Source organism: Schistocerca serialis, chromosome 10 (assembly GCF_023864345.2).
Source record: "Schistocerca serialis cubense isolate TAMUIC-IGC-003099 chromosome 10, iqSchSeri2.2, whole genome shotgun sequence".
Classification (NCBI taxonomy): Eukaryota; Metazoa; Arthropoda; class Insecta; order Orthoptera; family Acrididae; genus Schistocerca; species Schistocerca serialis.
In genome coordinates, this window is record NC_064647.1 from 231,189,212 (window position 1) to 231,209,047 (window position 19,836).

At 38.5% G+C, this 19,836-nt stretch overlaps 1 protein-coding gene across 1 annotated transcript in view; it reads right to left on the bottom strand.

Annotated features, from left to right (window-relative positions):
- LOC126424973 (beta-1,4-glucuronyltransferase 1-like) overlaps positions 1 to 19,836 on the bottom strand; it is an 81,666-nt gene that overhangs the window by 27,129 nt on the left and 34,701 nt on the right. The window contains exons 4-5 of the mRNA XM_050087855.1: positions 18,086 to 18,313; positions 8,604 to 8,747 (exon numbers count right to left, since the gene is read on the bottom strand). Coding sequence (XP_049943812.1) covers positions 8,604 to 8,747; positions 18,086 to 18,313 — 372 coding nt within the window. The remainder of the gene's footprint in view (positions 1 to 8,603; positions 8,748 to 18,085; positions 18,314 to 19,836) is intronic.

Genomic DNA, 19,836 nt, shown 5'->3' on the forward strand with positions numbered 1-19,836 from the left:
TTCACTGCTCGACATTCCAATCCCTCTGCTCGGATGTTTTTCAGATGTCCACGGTATCACTAAATACTGTAGAAAGACAGTCTCGCATTCACATAAGAAAGGCTATTTTCCCACACTTTTTCAAAGAAGTGGAGTTACAAAAACAAGACTCTTCAAGGTACCATCTGTGGAACATCATAACTGGATATACACTGAAAGGAGATACCGAAAGAGGCAGAAATCCAAATTATTATTATTATTATTATTATTATTATTATTATTATTATTATTATTATTGTTGTTGTTCTGCCACCTCTGTCATTTTCTGATAGATATAATTCCCAAAAGTGCTTTCAATCAGAGCTATATTTCCTAAGGAAATACTGATGGGCAATGGCTATGATGACCTTTCCATAAATAGGCACTTCCAATGAAGAAGTAAGTAATCCTGATCCTAAACAGCTGACAGATCTAAAGAAACAAGTTTTGTTGCTGTACAACATATACAATAGTTTGAAGTCTGACTGTGCCAAATCAGCCTATGTGGAATGCAGGAATGAATACAAAAAAGCCATCCTGCAAGCCAAAAAAACCTACAATGCCAACAGCATACATAATTCCACCAATAAATGCAAAACTGCGTGGAAAGTAATTAACAGTGCTGCCAGAGATACTAAAAAAGACAAAATTAATATCCCGCCACAAACACTCAATGAGTTTTTTATTAATTCAGTGAAAGAAATAGGAGACGCAATTATCAAACCAGACATTAGTCCATCAGAGTTACTCTCCCAAAATTGGGGTAGACAGTCGCTAAATACAAGCATGGTAACCTTCTCCGAAGTATCGCCTAGATATGTACAAGGCGTCATAAAACAACTGAAATCATCTGATTGCTTAGATATATATGGCATATCATCCAACCTGCTAAAAAAAGTGTGTGACTGCATTCTCTACCCCTTAACCCATTGTATAAACAAGTGCTTACTTGAGGGATATTTTCCTGATGAGTTAAAACTGTCTAGGATCGTCCCAGTATACAAAAAGGGAGATAAAGACTCTCCATCTAGCTACAGGCCTATTTCAATAGTACCCACATTCTCCAAGGTAATAGAATGCATCATGTACCAACAATTATCATCTCACTTTGAGAATCTAGGAATAATTAATGCTACACAATACGGGTTTAGGAAGAATCTGTCGACCATTGATGCAATCAACACGGTAGTCAGTTACATCCTCAAAGTTTTTGAGAACAAAGGCTTTGCTCAGGTCTCATTCTGTGACCTAAGCAAGGCCTTCGACTGTGTTGAGCACATGCCACTACTAGAGAAACTAGAATTCTACGGCATCAAAGAAAACAGTCTCAGACTATTAAAAGCTTATCTCAACAACCGTAAACAGGTAGTTTGTGTTGGTAAGGAAATGTCAAACATAGAAAATGTTAGAGTAGGTGTGCCTCAGGGATCTGTACTGGGGCCCTTCCTGTTTCTGATAATGATCAATGACCTCCCCTCGTTTATTAGATCCACCACTGTATTGTATGCAGATGATACGACTTTTCTCCATAGCAGTAACAGTCTTAATGATCTTAAAACCTGTGCTGAAAATACACTCACTCATGCAGCATATTGGTTCAGAGCAAATAGTTTCCTGCTAAATGAAAATAAAACTCAGCAGATAATCTTCACTCTAAGAGACAAGCCACTATCTGATGACCCTAGTTCTGTTAAATTCCTGGGAGTTTATTTAGACGAAAAGTTATCCTGGGGCCAACATGTAAACTATATTAGTAGTAAACTATCTAGAGTAATTTATTTATTAAGACAACTCAGAAATTGTGTACCTGAAACATACATCAGATCATCTTATTTTGCATTTTTCCAGAGTATAATATCCTATGGCATTATCTTGTGGGGTAACTGTAGTCATATACATGACATCCTATTATTGCAGAAGAAAGCCATTAGGATAATTACAAATTCTTCACATAAGGCTCACTGCAAACCCTTATTTACTAAACAAAAAATTATGACTGTAATAAACCTCTATATATACAATGTCTTAATCTTTACAAAGAAGAACCTACAAGATGTGAAACGTAGAGAAAATGTACATTGTTACAACACAAGAAGCATCAAACACATATACACGCCTTACCACAGACTATCAAAATCAATAAATAGCTATGAAGTCACAGGGCACAAGCTATTTAATAAGCTGCCACATGCCATACAGGATCTTCCTGAACATACATTCAAAGAAAGACTGCATGAATGGTTTATTGCCCACCCATTCTATGATATCAATGAATTCTTCAACTGTAAAATGCAGTAATCTAACAGATGACCCACTGTACATTGATTGTAATATAAGCTAAAATATTTCAGTAGTCAATACCTTATCACACTGTATTATAAATTGTAACTTCATTTGACGTTGTCAATTGCTGTAATGGCCTAAAGACAATAAAATCTTTATTATTATTATTATTATTATTATTATTACTAGAGAATGAGGAGCAAAAAACCATATGTGATCCAACATAGTCAATACACAAATAATAATAATAATAATAATAATAATAATAATAATAATAATAATAACCAAGCAAACAAGATGAGTAGAATTTCCCACCCCGTTTGTTACTAGAGTAACGAACTGTGTTAGCAAAATCCTTCAGAAGAATGGTATAAGGAATACATTTTGCCACTAGCACAAGATAAAACACTTCCTTTGGTATACTGTGGATGTGCTTGACTGCCTCCACACTTTGGGAGTCTATGAAGTGGTATGTGGTTGTGGTAAGGATTATGATGGCAGACTTGGAAAGACAGTAATAAAACACATTAAAGAGCACAAATGCCACACACGTTTTAAGACACAATGTAAAATTGTCAGTAGTGAAGGTCTTCCCTTCTTATTCCGTCCAGTACGTCTCCCCTGACCTGGGGTTCTGGTGACTTCTCCGAGCTGTAGCCCTTTTCCTACACCCCTCCAGTCCTTCTCCTTCACTCCTCTTCCTTCCCCTCCAATTCTTCTGATGGAAGAAGGAGCCACTAGTGTGTGTGTGTGTGTGTGTGTGTGTGTGTGTGTGTGTGTGTGTGTGTGTGTGTTTTCTCCTGCTGCCGCTTGGTAAGTCGATTTCTTAACCATCCATTTACATTATAGCAATATCATTGGTAATAGTAGTGGAAGTATTGGAATAAGTGTTTGTATCAGTGTAAGTAACACAAGTTTCAGCAGTAGTAAAGTGCGCGTCATTTATGTTGGCGGCCGAGTTTAGCTTCGTTCTGCGCATCTGACGTCACAAAACACAGTCAGCCAATGAACAGAGAACGACGTTGCCAGATCTCAACTGCAGTGCAGAGCATGGACGAGTGTCTTCAGTTTTAGAAACGTTCAGTCATAAATAAAGTAATAGAACAAAAGCAGTGTCTTGATAGCAGACTTTCTTTTATAGAAAGTTTGGAAAAAGCATTCTTTATACCAATTGCTTCATATTCTATTAATTAATTAAACCAAACAAGCAATAAGACTCCTAATTCACGCGATAGCAAGGAAAGGTGTTTGTATCAATCTCACGAATCGCTTTTTCGCAATAAAGAACAGCGGTAATTGTTTATTTCCTATTGTACTTCGACGAAACGTGAGTAATTCATAGTCATACCAACAGTGTTTGTCAGTATTTTGTGTGACGTGTTACAGTCCTCATGGCATTGCGCAGTCACATGGGGTGCGTTAGCGTAACGGTTAAGGTGTTAAGCTTTTATGCGAAAGGTTATGAGTTCAAACCTTGTACGGTGCTTAATATTTTCATTATTTAAAAACAATATCGAAGTGCCTTACATCACGATTTATATTCGTTTGAATGCAATTTTTTGAAATTTCTAGTGCTTTGTCTCTTCATTAACCCTTTCGCTGCTGCAGACACATGCCCCCCCGCATTCCACGCTGTGCGCGATTTTGTCATCACTGCACTGCTCGCCTGTGCAGGCACATGGTGTTTCCACTGCTTTGACACACTTATCATTCGATTTCACAAAAACTATTTGGCCCAAAAATTTGATTTTTACACTTCTTCTTGACTGATACTTCCCCCCATAAATGACTTAATTTTGTTTCGATTTTCAACGCAGTTATTATGCAGCATTAAATGTAGTAAACCATTGCACAAAATTTTGAAGAGTTTGCAGAGGTAGAAGTCCATAGCGTATACTTTCCGTATGGTCGATTTTAGTTGCCACAATGTTGAGAATGAAATGTGGACAAGATACCTAAATTTCATATAAAATTTACTGTATAACAATATCTCATTTAATTTAAGTACGACATAGGTGTCGTATGTAATATTGAGAAATATTCCGTCTTTCGCGACTGTAATAAAAGTTTTATGTACATCGGACGCGTTTGGCTTTATTTTAAAGCACTTCAATCAATGAAAGGCATGGCACATACACAATGGTACTCATGTTCTCTTTCTTGTTTTTCTTCCACAGTCGCAGTTTGACCAATGGTACTGAAATATATTCCTCTTCTGCAACTGTAATAAGCGACTTATTTAGACCAGACGCGTTTCTCTCTTTTGAAGCATCTTCAGTGGACAGTATTTTGTCTCCTCCATTGCCAAGTCACCTTTCGTAGTTTTGTGCTGCGGTAACACAATATTCAACGTTTGTGTTGGCTGATCAGTGTTTTATCAAATAAATGATGTTTGTGTGTGCCACACACAAAAATTATATTTGACATAGCTCAGAGCACTTCACTGATAGACGGTATATTCAAGTCCTAATGTTTTTGTAAGTCCACAGTTTTGTTTAATGTATTTTGTCTACTTCCTTTTGATTGATTGAAGTGCTTTAAAATAAAGCCAAACGTGCTCAGTGTAAATAAAACTTTTGTTACAGTCGCGAAAGACGGAATATTTCTCAATATTACATACGACACCTATGTCGTACTTAAATTAAATGAGATATTGTTATACAGTAAATTTTATGTGAAATTTAGGTATCTTGTCCACATTTCATTCTTAACATTGTGGCAACTAAAATCGACCATACGGAGAGTATACTCTATGGACTTTTACCTCTGCAAACTCTTAAAAATTTCGTGCAATGGTTTACTATATTTAATGCTGCATAATAAGTGCGTTGAACATTGAAACAAAATTAAGTCATTTATGGGGGGAAGTATCAGTCAAGAAGATGTGTAAAAATCTAATTTTTGGGCCAAATAGTTTTTGTGGAATCGAATGATAAAGAGTGTCAAAGCAGTCGGAACACAATGTGTCTTCACAGGCGAGCAGTGCAGTGACAAAATCGCGCACAGCGCGGAATACAGGGAGCACGTCTTTCTGGCAGCGAAAGGTTTAATGCGGCCGTGGTGGCTTTACTTCATTAACTGCGCGTTCCCCCCTAAAAGTAAGCTTGCGAACTATGCTATACTATGGCGCTGCTTTTATTGGCGCGTGCGTCGTGTGCAACTGGCAACGCAGCAATCTCCTGCGTCTGGGCGGGCATGCGCTAGCTGCCAAGATAAAAGAATTGAACTATAGTAGCTGCAGAATAATCAAGGTGGTGGTAGTAGTATCAGGGCCTTTTTATACTTTTATTAGTTGTATTGCTTGTTATTGTAGTAGTAGTAGTAGTAGTAGTAGCAGCATATGCCACTATAGTAGTACTAACAGCAGCAGATGAGAAAGATAACTGTATAATTAGTTAAAATAGATTGAAATAATGAAAACCTATGGCTCCTTTTCTGTCACAGTGAAGGAACATTTGACTGACAGGGAAAAAGACACCACAGGAAAACTTCATGTAGAGTAGCACACAGGTAGCCATCACAATGTTAGAACATTAGTAACAATAGTAGTAGAAACAAATAATGGAAAGAGAAAATAGTATGATAGGCACTGTACACTTACTGCAATATTTAGGAAAAAATATCATCATACAGAATCACATACACTTAATTTTATACAAGGTGATTTCAAAAATTAAGTTACACATTATTATGGCAGGCCAAGAAACTTTAACTGAATGCTGCACTACATTTCAAAGAGACACAGGTACATGATACTACTTTTCATCCACTCTTTGAACATTGGTCCGAATGTTCTATCAGTTGTTTAGTCCCTTGACAATACAAATCCACTCCTCGGTCACGGAGCCATTTGAGAACACCTGTGTGAACATCCTCTTTGTTGGAAAATCTCTTTTCCCCGGATGTTCTTTCAGTTTGCTAAAAAGATGGAAATAACACAGAGCAAAATCTGGAGTGTACGGCAGATGCCCTCAAAACTCTCATCGAAAATCTTGATACAGAGCTTTTGTTGTGCATGCTGTGTGTGGTTTTGCATAGTCAATCCCACTGCTTAATTTTCCAGGCCTTGTGTTTTTTGCATTTTGCCCACAAGAATTGTGCTGTTCCATATACCTCTCCTCTGGAGTAGATATCCAAATGTTGCACTTGTTATCCATGCCAGAGCAGAACTGTCTGCAGGAAACCTACAACACATACATTCTTCTGAGTATGCGCCCCTCTTGGTCCACAATTGTCAGTTCCCACGTGTGTAAAGGCCAATTGCTGTCGTGATGAAAGTGAAATACAATAATAAATAAATAGTGACTGGATGCTTAGTCATATGTTACGTGAAGTATCAGCTGTAAATGGAAAAGGAAAGATGCTATCTGCAGTGCCATGATATTCTTCCTGGTTTATGCAGGTGTACAGAAAACTTGAAACCTCCCTTCAAATTTCTCAGTTTCATACAATATAGTTGGACTGCCATTTACTGGCATGTGAAGATGAGCGTCTGAAGCTCACTGAGTGACATTATGCAAGAGATATTTCCGCGCGCGCCCACACACACACACACACACACACACACACACACACACACACACACACACAATGTCCTGCATTGTATTTCCTCCATATTTATATTACACTATACTAACTACACACCATTAACTAGTAATGAAGATTGGCTATAATGCATTTGACACACAAAACCAGTTAGGAGATTTCAATATATTTCTTGATTATTGTCACACTGCAACTGCTTCACTTGGTTGCACATGGTTACATTAACGAAAAGAGACCACCCCCAGATTAATACAAAAAGCATTTCCCATCAGGAGGAGCCTGTTTGGGCAGTCTTAGCTGAGCAGATGCTGCAAGACTGCCCGGGTCTTGGGGTATTTGCCACACATCCAAGACATGACAGCAGACCCAGGGCCATATCATTGACAGAGTGGAAAGACAGAAGCCACCGTGGTGCTAGTAAATTTACTGCCACATTGCCTTGCACTGCAGCTCTGTTGTATAAGTAACAGTTAATGAGGCCTTGTCAAAACAGGGACTGGACAAGCACAAATAAATACTGTCCATTTAAGCCAAGCAGTATCAGTCACCATATGAAGCCAGCTGCGGGAGGAAGTCCACTCCAGTCATCGTCCCAAAATGTGTCATCCAGCCACCACTACCAGGTGATACCTCCACTAAGCCGCTGAAGCCTGCTGCACCCAAGTCTAGATACCATCAAGAGTCGAACTGGTACCTTCTGACCAGAGAGCCACGTCCCAGCTGACTTTCACCAACCTCGGACCCCAAATCTGGAGGACACTAGTTCGTGCCTGAGTCTGCCTAGCTGCCTTGTCGAGGCAAATTTTACTTCCGCTGGTTCCCCTTGTCTAGGCACACTTTACTGTTGCCAGTCACTGTCACTACCACTGCCACTGCCACTGCCACTGCCACTGCCACCTACACTGAGGTCCACATTTCAGCTCCGCATGCTTTAGCATGTGCAGCACTAAGATACGTGCTGATGTTAGCCTCCTTGCTGGAGGGCAACACAGCTGCCTGCCGAGAGGGCTGGAGTTCTGATTCAGCAATTCCTCGTCACTGAGGAACACTGCAACTTATACTCTGGACTGATCACACTGGCAAGGTCTGCGTGTCGAACTCGGCATCCTTGACATACACCAGTGCCGATGTCTGACCCTGGACTATGCCGGTGACTATGCAATATGGTAAGTTGACGAATTAATGCAGTTATGTTCTTGATTAATCACAAGATGTTCACCCGTTCACTACTCACTGCCTCACTACAACCATGTCCGAGGGGGAGAGCTGAATGTTATCCTGACAACCGGCAGAATGTCTCTTACAACATCCTCCCCCCCCCCCCTCCCCCTTGAGGTCAAGTCACCTGAGGCCTCTGCATCAATTAACAATCAATGACTGTGCATTCACTGATGTCTCAACTTTCAAGACTTGGTTTCCTTGTATTCCAGCAACTTTGTAGACTAGCCAAAAACATATTTATAATAAATACATACCAAAGCAACAAAACTGAATTTTCATCTGTAAATATGAAACTGTACTGCCACCAATCAGTGGAAGAATCAGTTAAAAAATGAGTCTTCAAAGCATTGTCTTTCTCTATGTGATAACTGTAGAACAAAGAACCAAGAATTAATATTGTCATCTCGGAGGAGATTTGTGATAATGAGAAGGGGCAACTTCATTGCAAATTGCTCTATTTCATTCGTACTATACAAAATGTTTTCAGCTCAGGACCGTCACCGACATCTAAAAATAACCTCGTGGCAACAACTCACCGCTCGCAGGTTTGCACTCGGCACCATGTCGATGTCTGCGACGAGTACAAACTCGGTCTCGGCACCTCGACGAGCGACGTTGCGCAGCAGGTTGTTCGGGTAACGGGCGCCTCCGGCATAATTGGCTCGATAGGCACCGGACACCTGTGGTCAGGCGAATTCACAAATTTGACAAATGCAGTGTGCTACAAAATTCAGGAGTAGTTTCCTACAGACTCTGAAAGGAAATGCTAGAGTCTAAATCAGAATTAATTTTCACCTCACAAATAAAAAGTAATTTGTTTTGTTTAATTTAGCAGTTATTATTACAAATCAGATTTTATGAGAGTCTCAAAATGCAAAAATTTTAAGTTTTCATCATTCTGCAGGAATAGATTGTAAAATATATGGACAACAGGCTGTGCAACCAATGACTCATTATTGCCAGAAAAAACCACAAGTTGCTATGCAGTGATAGATAACACGTAATGTATTTGCTCTGAAACAAGTACGATAACAGTTTAAACCAGACTTTAATGTTTCATTTCATGAAGATGGAAGCTCTCTTCAATGCTTAAAAAATATGTAACTGCAATAGTGGAAGTCATGGACTTAAAACATCTTCATCTGAACCGGGAAATATCTGGGTTGCTTAGTTATAGAGTCTAAAAAACTGAATTACCACAATCCCATGATGCAAAGAATAAGATAATCACAAGAAAAATGGTAGTGACAGAGAGAGAGAGAGAGAGAGAGAGAGAGAGAGAGAGAGAGAGAGAGAGAGAGAGAAAGAGGAGTAATTGATAATACTTGCAAAAACTGTGGGAATAATGAAAGTGGAAGATCCAGAAAAAGCATGTTCTGCCCACTGGATTCTTTGGCTCTTCGGCTTCTGTAGTACTGTTGGTTGTTGCGTCAAAACATAGATTTCCTCATTCTCCTTTACCTAAGATCAGTCCACACATCTTCCTCACTATTCTTCTTTCAAATATTACTAGATTTCGTTTTCTTGTTTAGTCATGCTCTAGGGGTTTCTGAATCGTACATAACTGCTGGGCATATCACTGTTGTATACATTCTGATCTCATTATTCACTGGTACTGATTTTGAGCTGAGTGTCTCCCTGACGGAATTCATGTGTTTCATTTCCATAGCTACTCTTTCCTCAATGTCCATTTCTACACTGTTGTTGTTGGTGTACCGAGATCCCAACTATTTGATGTGGTGAACTCTCCTGAACGTCATGCCGCCTATCTCGAGAAATTATTGCTGCTCTTGTCTTCTTCCTAACTGTATCAACTCCATTTTGTCTCAGTTTGCCTTTGCCCAAGCTTCTGTACGTAGTTGTCCATTTTCTGGTCCATTTGTTTCAATTCATGGTCTGAGTCATTTAGCAGTATTATATCATCTCATATGAAGACAACTGAAATTACCACTCCTGTTGCTTACAATTCTCTAAGATAACAATATGTAATAACAAGGCTGCAAAGCAGGAGGGAAAATGAAATGAACACTTCTTTCAACAATATGCTACTCATTGCTCATTTTTAAGCATACATTTCAAAGTCTTTTTGTTTTAAGTTGCCTTATGCCTGTTCTGTGAAGTTCCATACTGTAGCATTCAGCTTTGTCGCTCTTGGTTTCACAGCAATGGAGATGATTACTGTTAAAATTCCTAGACTGTATATGCCGTGCAGAGTAGGACAACATATTTCCTCCTTCCATATACATTTCACAGAACAACCTCTACAAGAAAATCAGAGAAATTTTACCAACAGTTGTTTTTCCTGCATACCATTTGTGACTGGAACACGAGGGTATAAGAAATGATAGTGGCACCCTAAGATCTCTTCACCACATGCTGTAAGGTGGTTTGTGTTGCATATATGTAAATGTATATTTCCTCTCTTCTGTTACCTGAAAATCTTGCCTTAGTTATTAATTGTTTCCTTTACAATGGATAAAGTAATCGTTTTAAAGAGCCTGAAAGCTTGAAATTTATGTTTTTTGTGATCATGTAAATTGTTTCCATGATTGCCAATATACAAAATTAACATTTATATTTTAGATCTGTAGGTTAATCAAGAGCATTTCATTTAAGAAATCTGACTGAACGGTTTTTTGGGTAAACCTTTTTGGACAGATTATTTATCTCAGAAAACAGCATTGAAACTAAGCAGGATGGGCCATTGTCAATGCACGCCTGATGGCCTTAAATGTGTGTCAGTGTGAAAATAAAACATATGCCCTTATTTGGGTGCAAGTGAGGAAAGTTATGTGATGATTTATTGAGAGTTCAGTTATATTCATCATCACTAAGTGATGCACTTGCACTTAGCATAAGATTTGTTTGTCTGGCAAACACAGAGGTTATGAGAAGTGAAAGTTTAACTGTTTGTAAACTAAACTTATAATCATTGTAAATGTATTTAGTGAGTAAGAGAGAGAGAGAGAGAGAGAGAGAGAGAGAGAGAGAGAGAGAGCAATTTTGGGTGGCAGAACATCTCAGACCTGTGAGATGGTAGACGGATTTGTGTTTTTGTGTTTAGTGCACACAGCACCTAGGTTATATGGTTTTTCTGTCCTGCCAGTATTGTTAAATAATACAATATGACATGAGACACTTAAGTACAGTTTCCCATATAGATCCTAAAAAGCATATGAAGGCTGTATGTTGTTTAAGCCCATCACAAATGAAAGGTAAAATGTAAATTAAACATATGGGAAACACTGACAATAACATGGGCCAGGATGACAGGACATACATTAAGACATCAGTACTACGAGCTGTAGAGGACAAATACCAGAGATGTGCAAAATAGTTTATTAAAAGTATTTATTTAAAATCAAAATGCAAAGACTTTCTTATTTCAAATTTAAATACAAAATGGTTTTAAATATAAGTATTTAAATACAAAATACCTTTATTCAAATAAAATACCTCTAATTAGTCAAAATATTACATGCCATTTATTTTATTGATTTTAACGCTGTGTGTCATTTCACCAAAGGAAAACAGTTGTTCAACAGGAGCAGAATGTGGTAGACAAGTATTATGTTTCAGGAAAAGATTTTTTTCTTTTACATTTGGTTGTCTAGTCAAGGAATCTAAAGTACTGTCATTATCTTTTAAATACTGTAGTGTTTCTGGATCTACAAGATGTACAATTTTGCTTCCACCATTTTTTCACCAACATTTGAGGCCTTAATGAAACAAATTGATTACACATATATCATTCAAAGTATTTTCCATCTTTTGGACAGTGTACGAATCCTGCATCGAAAAAATTGTTCATCTTTTGAAGCGATCCATGAATCGATCCAATCTGTAACTTCTTCATGAGAATGGAAGTGTTGGTCAGCCAGGCTATGCGCCACTGATCTAAACAGGTGATAGTCAGAGGGAGCAAAGTCTGGAGAATACGGTGGGTGGAGTAGGACTTCCCATTTTAACCTCTTTTGCAACATGGGGTCGAGCGTTGTCATGCTGCAAAATCACTTATTGTGCCTCTTGCTGTATTGCAGCTGTTTGTCTTTTAAATCTTTGCTCAAATGCAGTAATTGTGTTAGATAACAAGCACCTGTGATTGTTTTACTTGGTTTTAACACCTCATAGTACACGACGCCAAGCTGGTCCCACCAAATGCAGAGCATGATCTTGGAGCCATGAATATTCGGTTTTGCCATCAACATGGAAGCATGGCTGGGATATCCCCATGATTTTTTGCGTTTAGGATTATCGTAATGAACCCATTTTTTGTCCCGTCACAATGCGATGCACAAATACCTTCCGTTTATGCCTCTGAAGCAACTGTTCACAAACACACAAACGCCATTCAACGTCTCTTGGTTTCAGCTCACACAGGATCCAAGTTTCTTCTTTCTGAAACATGCCCATAGCCTTGAAACATTTTGAAATGGCTTGCTGTGTCACTCCCACTAATCATGCCAATTCTTCCTGAGTTTGATGTGAGTGTACACTCAGCAATGTCTCCAATTCTGCATCTTCAAAAACATTCTCTCTTCCACCACTATGCCGGTCTACGACATTAAAATCACCATTGCTGAAGCATTGAAACCACTCACGATATGTTCTTTCACTAATAGCGTCCTTACCATGCGTACCTGAGAGCATTCGATGAGTCTCAGCCGCTGTTTTCTTCATATTGAAACAAAACAGTAACACCTCCTGCAATTGACGAGAATTAGGCTCATAAACTGACATTTTCAATCAAGAACAACTTTATGATTCAGACACAAATCGACTAATGTTTGAATGATGTTATGTTGACCAATGTCGAAACTAACTGCCTGATGTCTGCGATCTGTTTCTTTCAACCGCTACTTACCGTTGTCGCCACCTAAAGGCAAATGGCGGAAGCAAAGTTGTAGACCTTATATTGTAATGTGGACACTATCACTGGCTGGAGGAGAATCACAATATTCGACAAATGTACGATAAGAGTAACTTTTTGATTTATTAAAATGTTGCAAGTTTTTTCGATCTTCTGAAATAAACAGTTCTTTAATGTACTCTCTGCTAGTATTTGGCATCCATTTCATTTTGGGAAAAAAGATAAGATATGGATGCTAATATGCCTTTCTTCGCTTTTTGGTCATTAAGAAACTGTATTTTAATTTCTTTAAAAGCTGCTAATCTGAGTTCCCTTAAAGTTTTATTCAGAGTACCTTTGACTGTGAGTACATCTTGAACAGACTTACTGTATGAATCCCATTGTGTTGGACATCAATATGTAAAGGATTTCCCAGTCGATTCTAAATAGGTTTCACAAGCTTCAATTGACCATGAACACAATTCCAAAATGCTGAATATTTTGTCATGGCTGCATCATAAAGTTTTTGGTATGAATTACTTTGAGATGTGGCTTATCCATGTCTCTTTATGCTATAATGTGTGTATGGTGCACCTCTCATGATTAGGCAGTAGAAACTCCTCAGAATCTGCAGATGTCTCCAGAAATTCTCATAGACTTGACATATAATAATAATAATAATAATAATAATAATAATAATAATAATAACCCTGTATCCAAACATTTTCCTTGCGCAGTTGAAACTGATTCATATTTACTCTGTTGTGCATAATTTTTATTATATGTAAAGTTTTGTAGGTTCTGGCAAAATATAATTTAACAACACGTTTATTAAATCTTATATATCTAAAAACAAAGATGATGTGACTTACCGAACGAAAGCGCTGGCAGGTCGATAGACACACAAACAAACACAAACATACACACAAAATTCTAGCTTTCGCAACAAACGGTTGCTTCGTCAAGAAAGAGGGAAGGAGAGGGAAAGACGAAAGGAAGTGGGTTTTAAGGGAGAGGGTAAGGAGTCATTCCAGTCCCGGGAGCGGAAAGACTTACCTTAGGGGGAAAAAAGGACGGGTATACACTCGCACACACACACATATCCATCCAAACATATACAGACACAAGCAGACATATTGGTCTTCAAATATGTCTGCTTGTGTCTGTATATGTGTGGATGGATATGTGTGTGTGTGCACAAGTGTATACCCGTCCTTTTTTCCCCCCTAAGGTAAGTCTTTCCACTCCCGGGACTGGAATGACTCTTTACCCTCTCCCTTAAAACCCACTTCTTTTCGTCTTTCCCTCTCCTTCCCTCTTTCCTGACGAAGAAACCGTTTGTTGCGAAAGCTAGAATTTTGTGTGTATGTTTGTGTGTCTATCAACCTGCCAGCGCTTTCGTTCGGTAAGTCACATCATCTTTGTTTTTAGATATATTTTTTCCACGTGGAATGTTTCCCTCTATTATGTTGATTTTATTAAATCTTATATACATATAATGAATTTTTATGTAATCTGTTGTTATATGTAACAAAATTTGGTGAAATAAATTGAATTAATAAGTTTGCAAAATGAGATAAACTTAATGCATGAAAAGTGAAACAAGCCAAATCATCTGATTTCTTCAAAACAGGATCAAGTTTAAACTAATGTATTTTCTCTTTAATACTGTAGCTTTGTTGTTTGTACACTGCAAAGTGTTAAATTAAAATACAGTATCTAATGCCTCTAAAGCAGCAGGACCGAATAATATTTTTTCTTTTAATACTGTACTCTGTCATTTGTAAAGTTTTAACATGAAGGTCCATTGTCCCCCCCCCCCCCTCCCCAAAAAAAGAATGTTTATTACTGTATCTATATTTGCCTTATAAGTAATTCTGAGTTACAAGTTACAAGCAATCTTTTCTCTTCCCCCTACTCAGTGGTATTTTCAAAGCTCTGACCATATTTGATGCATTGTTGGTAATAGTTTTCATGATTTTTGTCAGCTTCAAACCAAATTCAGAATGAATGTTCACAATCTGCTCAGCTACTTTATCATAGCTTAAACCTCCTGCCAGCCAGAGCTAACCCTTTTCATTCAAATGTTTCACAATCAATCCACCGAGCCGTTACATCAGATAGCTTCTCTTGGACGATGACCGAGTACCAGCAGAGGTGTATACACAATCAACCTTTTTCAAAGTTCCTTTTGTCTTCTCTTCATATTCTGTGTATTGTTCTGCAATTTTTGACTGCCAGTTTATCTGGGTATGAAAATGCAACCAGTCACTTTTTTGTATTTTAGATACGGCATATTGTACCATTAACTAGTTTTCAAGCCATTGCACACTCATTATGAGATGGTGTTACAGGAAATATTGTATCATGGGACAAGTATAGCAAGATGCTTTGATGATGGAGCTGGCAAAAATGACATAAACCTAGTAATCAGAAACGCAAATGATGTTACATTTTGAGTACTTACAGTGCACTGCATTGTGGTACCTGGTACCCATTCATAGCAAATCCATTCCCATAATATACATTATCAGGAGTACACACTAATATACACAGTATTTGGCTGCACTTGGTTTCACACTTATTGATAGAATGTAAAACACTGAGAGTAAATACAGGGTCCGGCAATAAAGCCTCCCTAATTTTAACTGGTTGTCAGAGAAAAACTAAATATGATAGAGAAAAATTACTTTTATTTATGAAAAATAAATACTTTACCATTTTGGATTATTTGGTTTTAAAAATTATATGTGCTAAATGATGTCCTCCATTGTTGATACATTGATGAAGTCCATCCCGAAAGTTCTCCATACATGTAAGTGCCTTTTCTCTTGGAATGGCTGCTGCTTCTTGGGTACTGACGTCTTTAAGTGCTTGCGGTATTGTGGGACAATATTTGTACACTAGAGCCTTTAAATGTCCCAAAGAAAAAAAAATTGCAAGGTGATAAATCAGGTGACCTTGAGGGCCACACAATGTCTCCTTGCGTAAGAGACAAGATGACCACGAACCAACTCGTGCAGCATTTCAATAGAACACTGTGAGGTGTGGGATGTTGCTCCACCTTGCTCGGACCACACTTCTTGATCTTCATGATCTGCAATAAATTGGTTTAGCCTAGGTTGGAGGAAGGTCTCTAGCATGTGACAATAACAGTCTGAATTAACCATTACCAAGTGGCCACCTTCTTCGAAAAAATACGGTCCCCACACAAAACATTCGGCAACGGTGCACCAAACTGTCACATGAGGGACGTGTAGTGGTCGCCGATGAATTTCATGAGGGTTTTCTGCAGCCCAGTAGTGGAAATTTTGTTTGTTTACAGTTCCTGATAAGTGGAAATGGGCCTCATCCGAAGAAATAAACAAAGTGCCAGGCGTTTTATAGAATTTACTCACATGTAGCTCTGCAACTTTCAAAATCTCTTTCACTTAATTCCTGGGTAACCATCATTTTGAAGGGGTGCATATGAAGTTCTCTATGAAGAATTCTTACACTCCTGTCAGAGAAACCCAGGGCAGCTGCACGTTTAAGTGTTGAACGCATTGCTAACTGTTGCACAGACACTCACACGCACCACATTTTCTGGCACTGTCGCAGTCCCAGGACGGTCAGTAGGTTTTCTTTTCAGTGCTGAGCCTGTCTTTTTAAAGCTTGACACCCACAGTTGAATAGTTTTTAATAGTCTCTGAAACTCTCACAGAGTACTAATCACAGAACCACCATCATTACGAATACATTCATCCACAACAAACACAAGATGCTTAACAAGCCCCACCACGGCACACACTGAAAATGGCACATACACCACTTTCAAACAAAACACACTCCACACCAGTATCCTCACTACGATTGGCACGCCGGCTACGTCAAATATGGGAGGTTTTATTGCCAGCCCCTGTACAAGGAGTATATATACAACAGATATAACACTTTGCTACATAATGATCTTTGGCCAACGATGTATTGTATTACAAAATAAATATTTATAGGTACAGATAATATTTAAGTGAATCTTGAGAGCTGCGACTGTGTTCTTAAATTGACAATATACAAGTAATACAGATTAAAAAGGTGCACAAAACATAACTATAAACGATGCAATTTAACAGTGAATGAGTTAACAATGAATGAGTTACAGCATGTCAGAGTTGTTACACGACTAAGAAAGTGAAGTAGTTTCTACGTAATTATGTTATAGATTGCCACAGTTTTTACAAGCCAGAGAGAATATAATTTATGCAGGGGGATGGATATGTCTCATTACTGTCTTGGATGCAGACACTATTTACACAGGTATAGCTGTTACCTGTTCACTGAATGAACTCTCTTAGTGTTGCCTGCAAGTAATTCCGTGATTGCACAAAACTGCAATACCGATCTCGTTCACTCCTTCTTTCCTTCCTTCTCTTCCTTTTGTGATCACTAGGTATTATCAGATGATTTTGGTACATTTTACATTAAGCAAACAATAAGTCAAGATATAATGCGTAATTAAGCCCTCCAATGTTTTCTAATAATTAGGATCACGGTTATATTCACTTTATCTAGCGCTTGTTGCACCATCAATATCTGTCATGGAACTATTTTTGTTTGAACAAATCGCTCATCAAATAAATGACAACTACAAAGCATGAAATAAAATATTGATGAGAAGCATTTTGAAATTTACAGGTACACAATATTTCTATTTTAAGTATCTCAAATAAAATTAAAAAATCATTTTGAGAGAAAAAAAAAAAAAAGGTACTTTAAATGCAAAACAAAAGTAAGTACTTTTCATTTTGTATTTGCAATTCAAATGCATGTATCTCGCATAATTCACATCTCTCAAAAAAAGGAATGGGAATACAGACACTGGAGGATATCTAAGAAATAAATGACGATTTTGGATGGAGAAAAGGTCACAGCAGACCACATCAAAACAGTCAAACTACCAACGGACAGAGAAAATAAAAGCTGCAGCAGCCGCCAATGACTGCTTTCACATCCTGTGCCTTATTATTGCTTTTGACCCCTCAGTGCAATTCATCTGTTGACTCTGAGACCTACTTTTGAACCTGATGAATTACATAATTGATTAGCTGTTTACCTGAACTAGAGGGGGGGGGGAGACACTCAAATATTGTAGGCAACTAGCCAGACAAATTTCTGAATACAGCAGCCTACCTGCATGCCGGCCGTGCTGCACGGGTCGGCACCACTCGGTGGGGGTGGGACGAGTGGCGGCTGCGGCGCCACCTCCCTGCCCCTCCCTCCCGCAGAGGACATCGGCGAGACGAGGTGGAACGACACATTCTGCCGGATGCCAGAGTAGCACGAGCGCAGGCTGGCGACGGCCCACAGTGCTGCCGACAGGTCCCGGTACTCGGCATACACCGCCACCGACACCACGCCCTGCGCATTCGGGTTCCGATTAATCGGTGTCAAAAAAATATTGGGCCGAGACAAAAATACTGCAACAGATTACAAAATGCATAATTGTTGTGATCAATTCCAGATTCTTAAACTGTCGGCATCGGTATCGTTCTGGGCTTCTACGTTGGTTACTGGTCGTTTACTTGTTCTGAGAATTTATGATTACTGCAGTGGTGTACAAGTAAAAAGGGGGATGTGTGATGCATTCTACGCGCAGAAGGATGGAGCATACTTTACGGTGTCACTACTATGCTCTCTCTGCCCCTCACCACACGCTCCAGCCGTTGCCGGCCCTGATAACTGGCAATGCTGAGGCGAGTGCCGCATTAAGCCACTGCTGATACTTCTGACTCTGCGTAAAAAAAATATTATATGCTCAGTAAACTATCATTATCACTTGCCAAAGTAATACTTGTCATGTTTACTTCACACTATCCACAATGAACACTACAACTTGCTCAATGTACAAATTGAATAATATCGGGGATAGGCTACAACCAGGAGAGAGGGAGGGAGGGAGGGAGGGAAGAGAAGTGAGGGTAAAGAAAAAGTGCAGAAAAGCATAACAGCACCCGAATGCATGCCATATAAATACACAAGACTCAAAAATTCTGACAGCTAACTTGTAACTATCAAGAGTAATTATTGGACAAATAACTATTACAGTATATGGAATGTGGATTACAAACAGATCACTCCATTTCTTGCTAACGCATGTGCCCACGTCATTAATATATTTTTATTATTCCATAACTAATTCTAACGATTTTATTCCCTCATTCTGAGATCAATAATTGCATCAGATTTCTGGGTTAAGGTGATGTGAGATTTAATGTATTTCTGCACACTGTTGCAGTACTAATATACTTGACAGCATATATTATTTATAGTAACATCAGTCATAAAGGCACAAGAGTTTCACTACATGTGATGTCATTACAAAAGTTGGTGTGGTCAAAGAGTTTATTAGTGGATCATATTTTCAGAGACAGATTGTACGTAAATGGCAAATCATGGAATGGCAGAGCCCACCACAAGGGAGAAAAGTGCTATATGAAAAAAAGATGGAGGGAAGACTACGTTTTGAACATTCATTGTGACAACTAGCCTGTGACAAAACAACAAGATTTACAGCAGATTACCACACAATAATTTTAAACTAAGATGTGCCTAAGTTTTAAAAACAAGTCAAAACAACTAAAATCCATACAGCTTCATAGTATATACTGAAATTCAGAAAGCACTGACCTTAATGATTGGAACAACACATTCAAAAATTTTGGAGTAAAAATAAGTAAAACAAAGACAGTAGAAATAACCATCAACAGGCAAGGAACAACCTCAAATAAATTTCCCGAAGGAGTCAAAGGAGAAACTGTTTCACATTTCAAGTACCTAGAAAGCACAATCTCGAAAGACGACACCATTAAGCAGGAGATACTCAGCAGGACACAGAAAGCATCAAATTTTTATAGTCTAACCATAAATCTTCTCTGAGATGA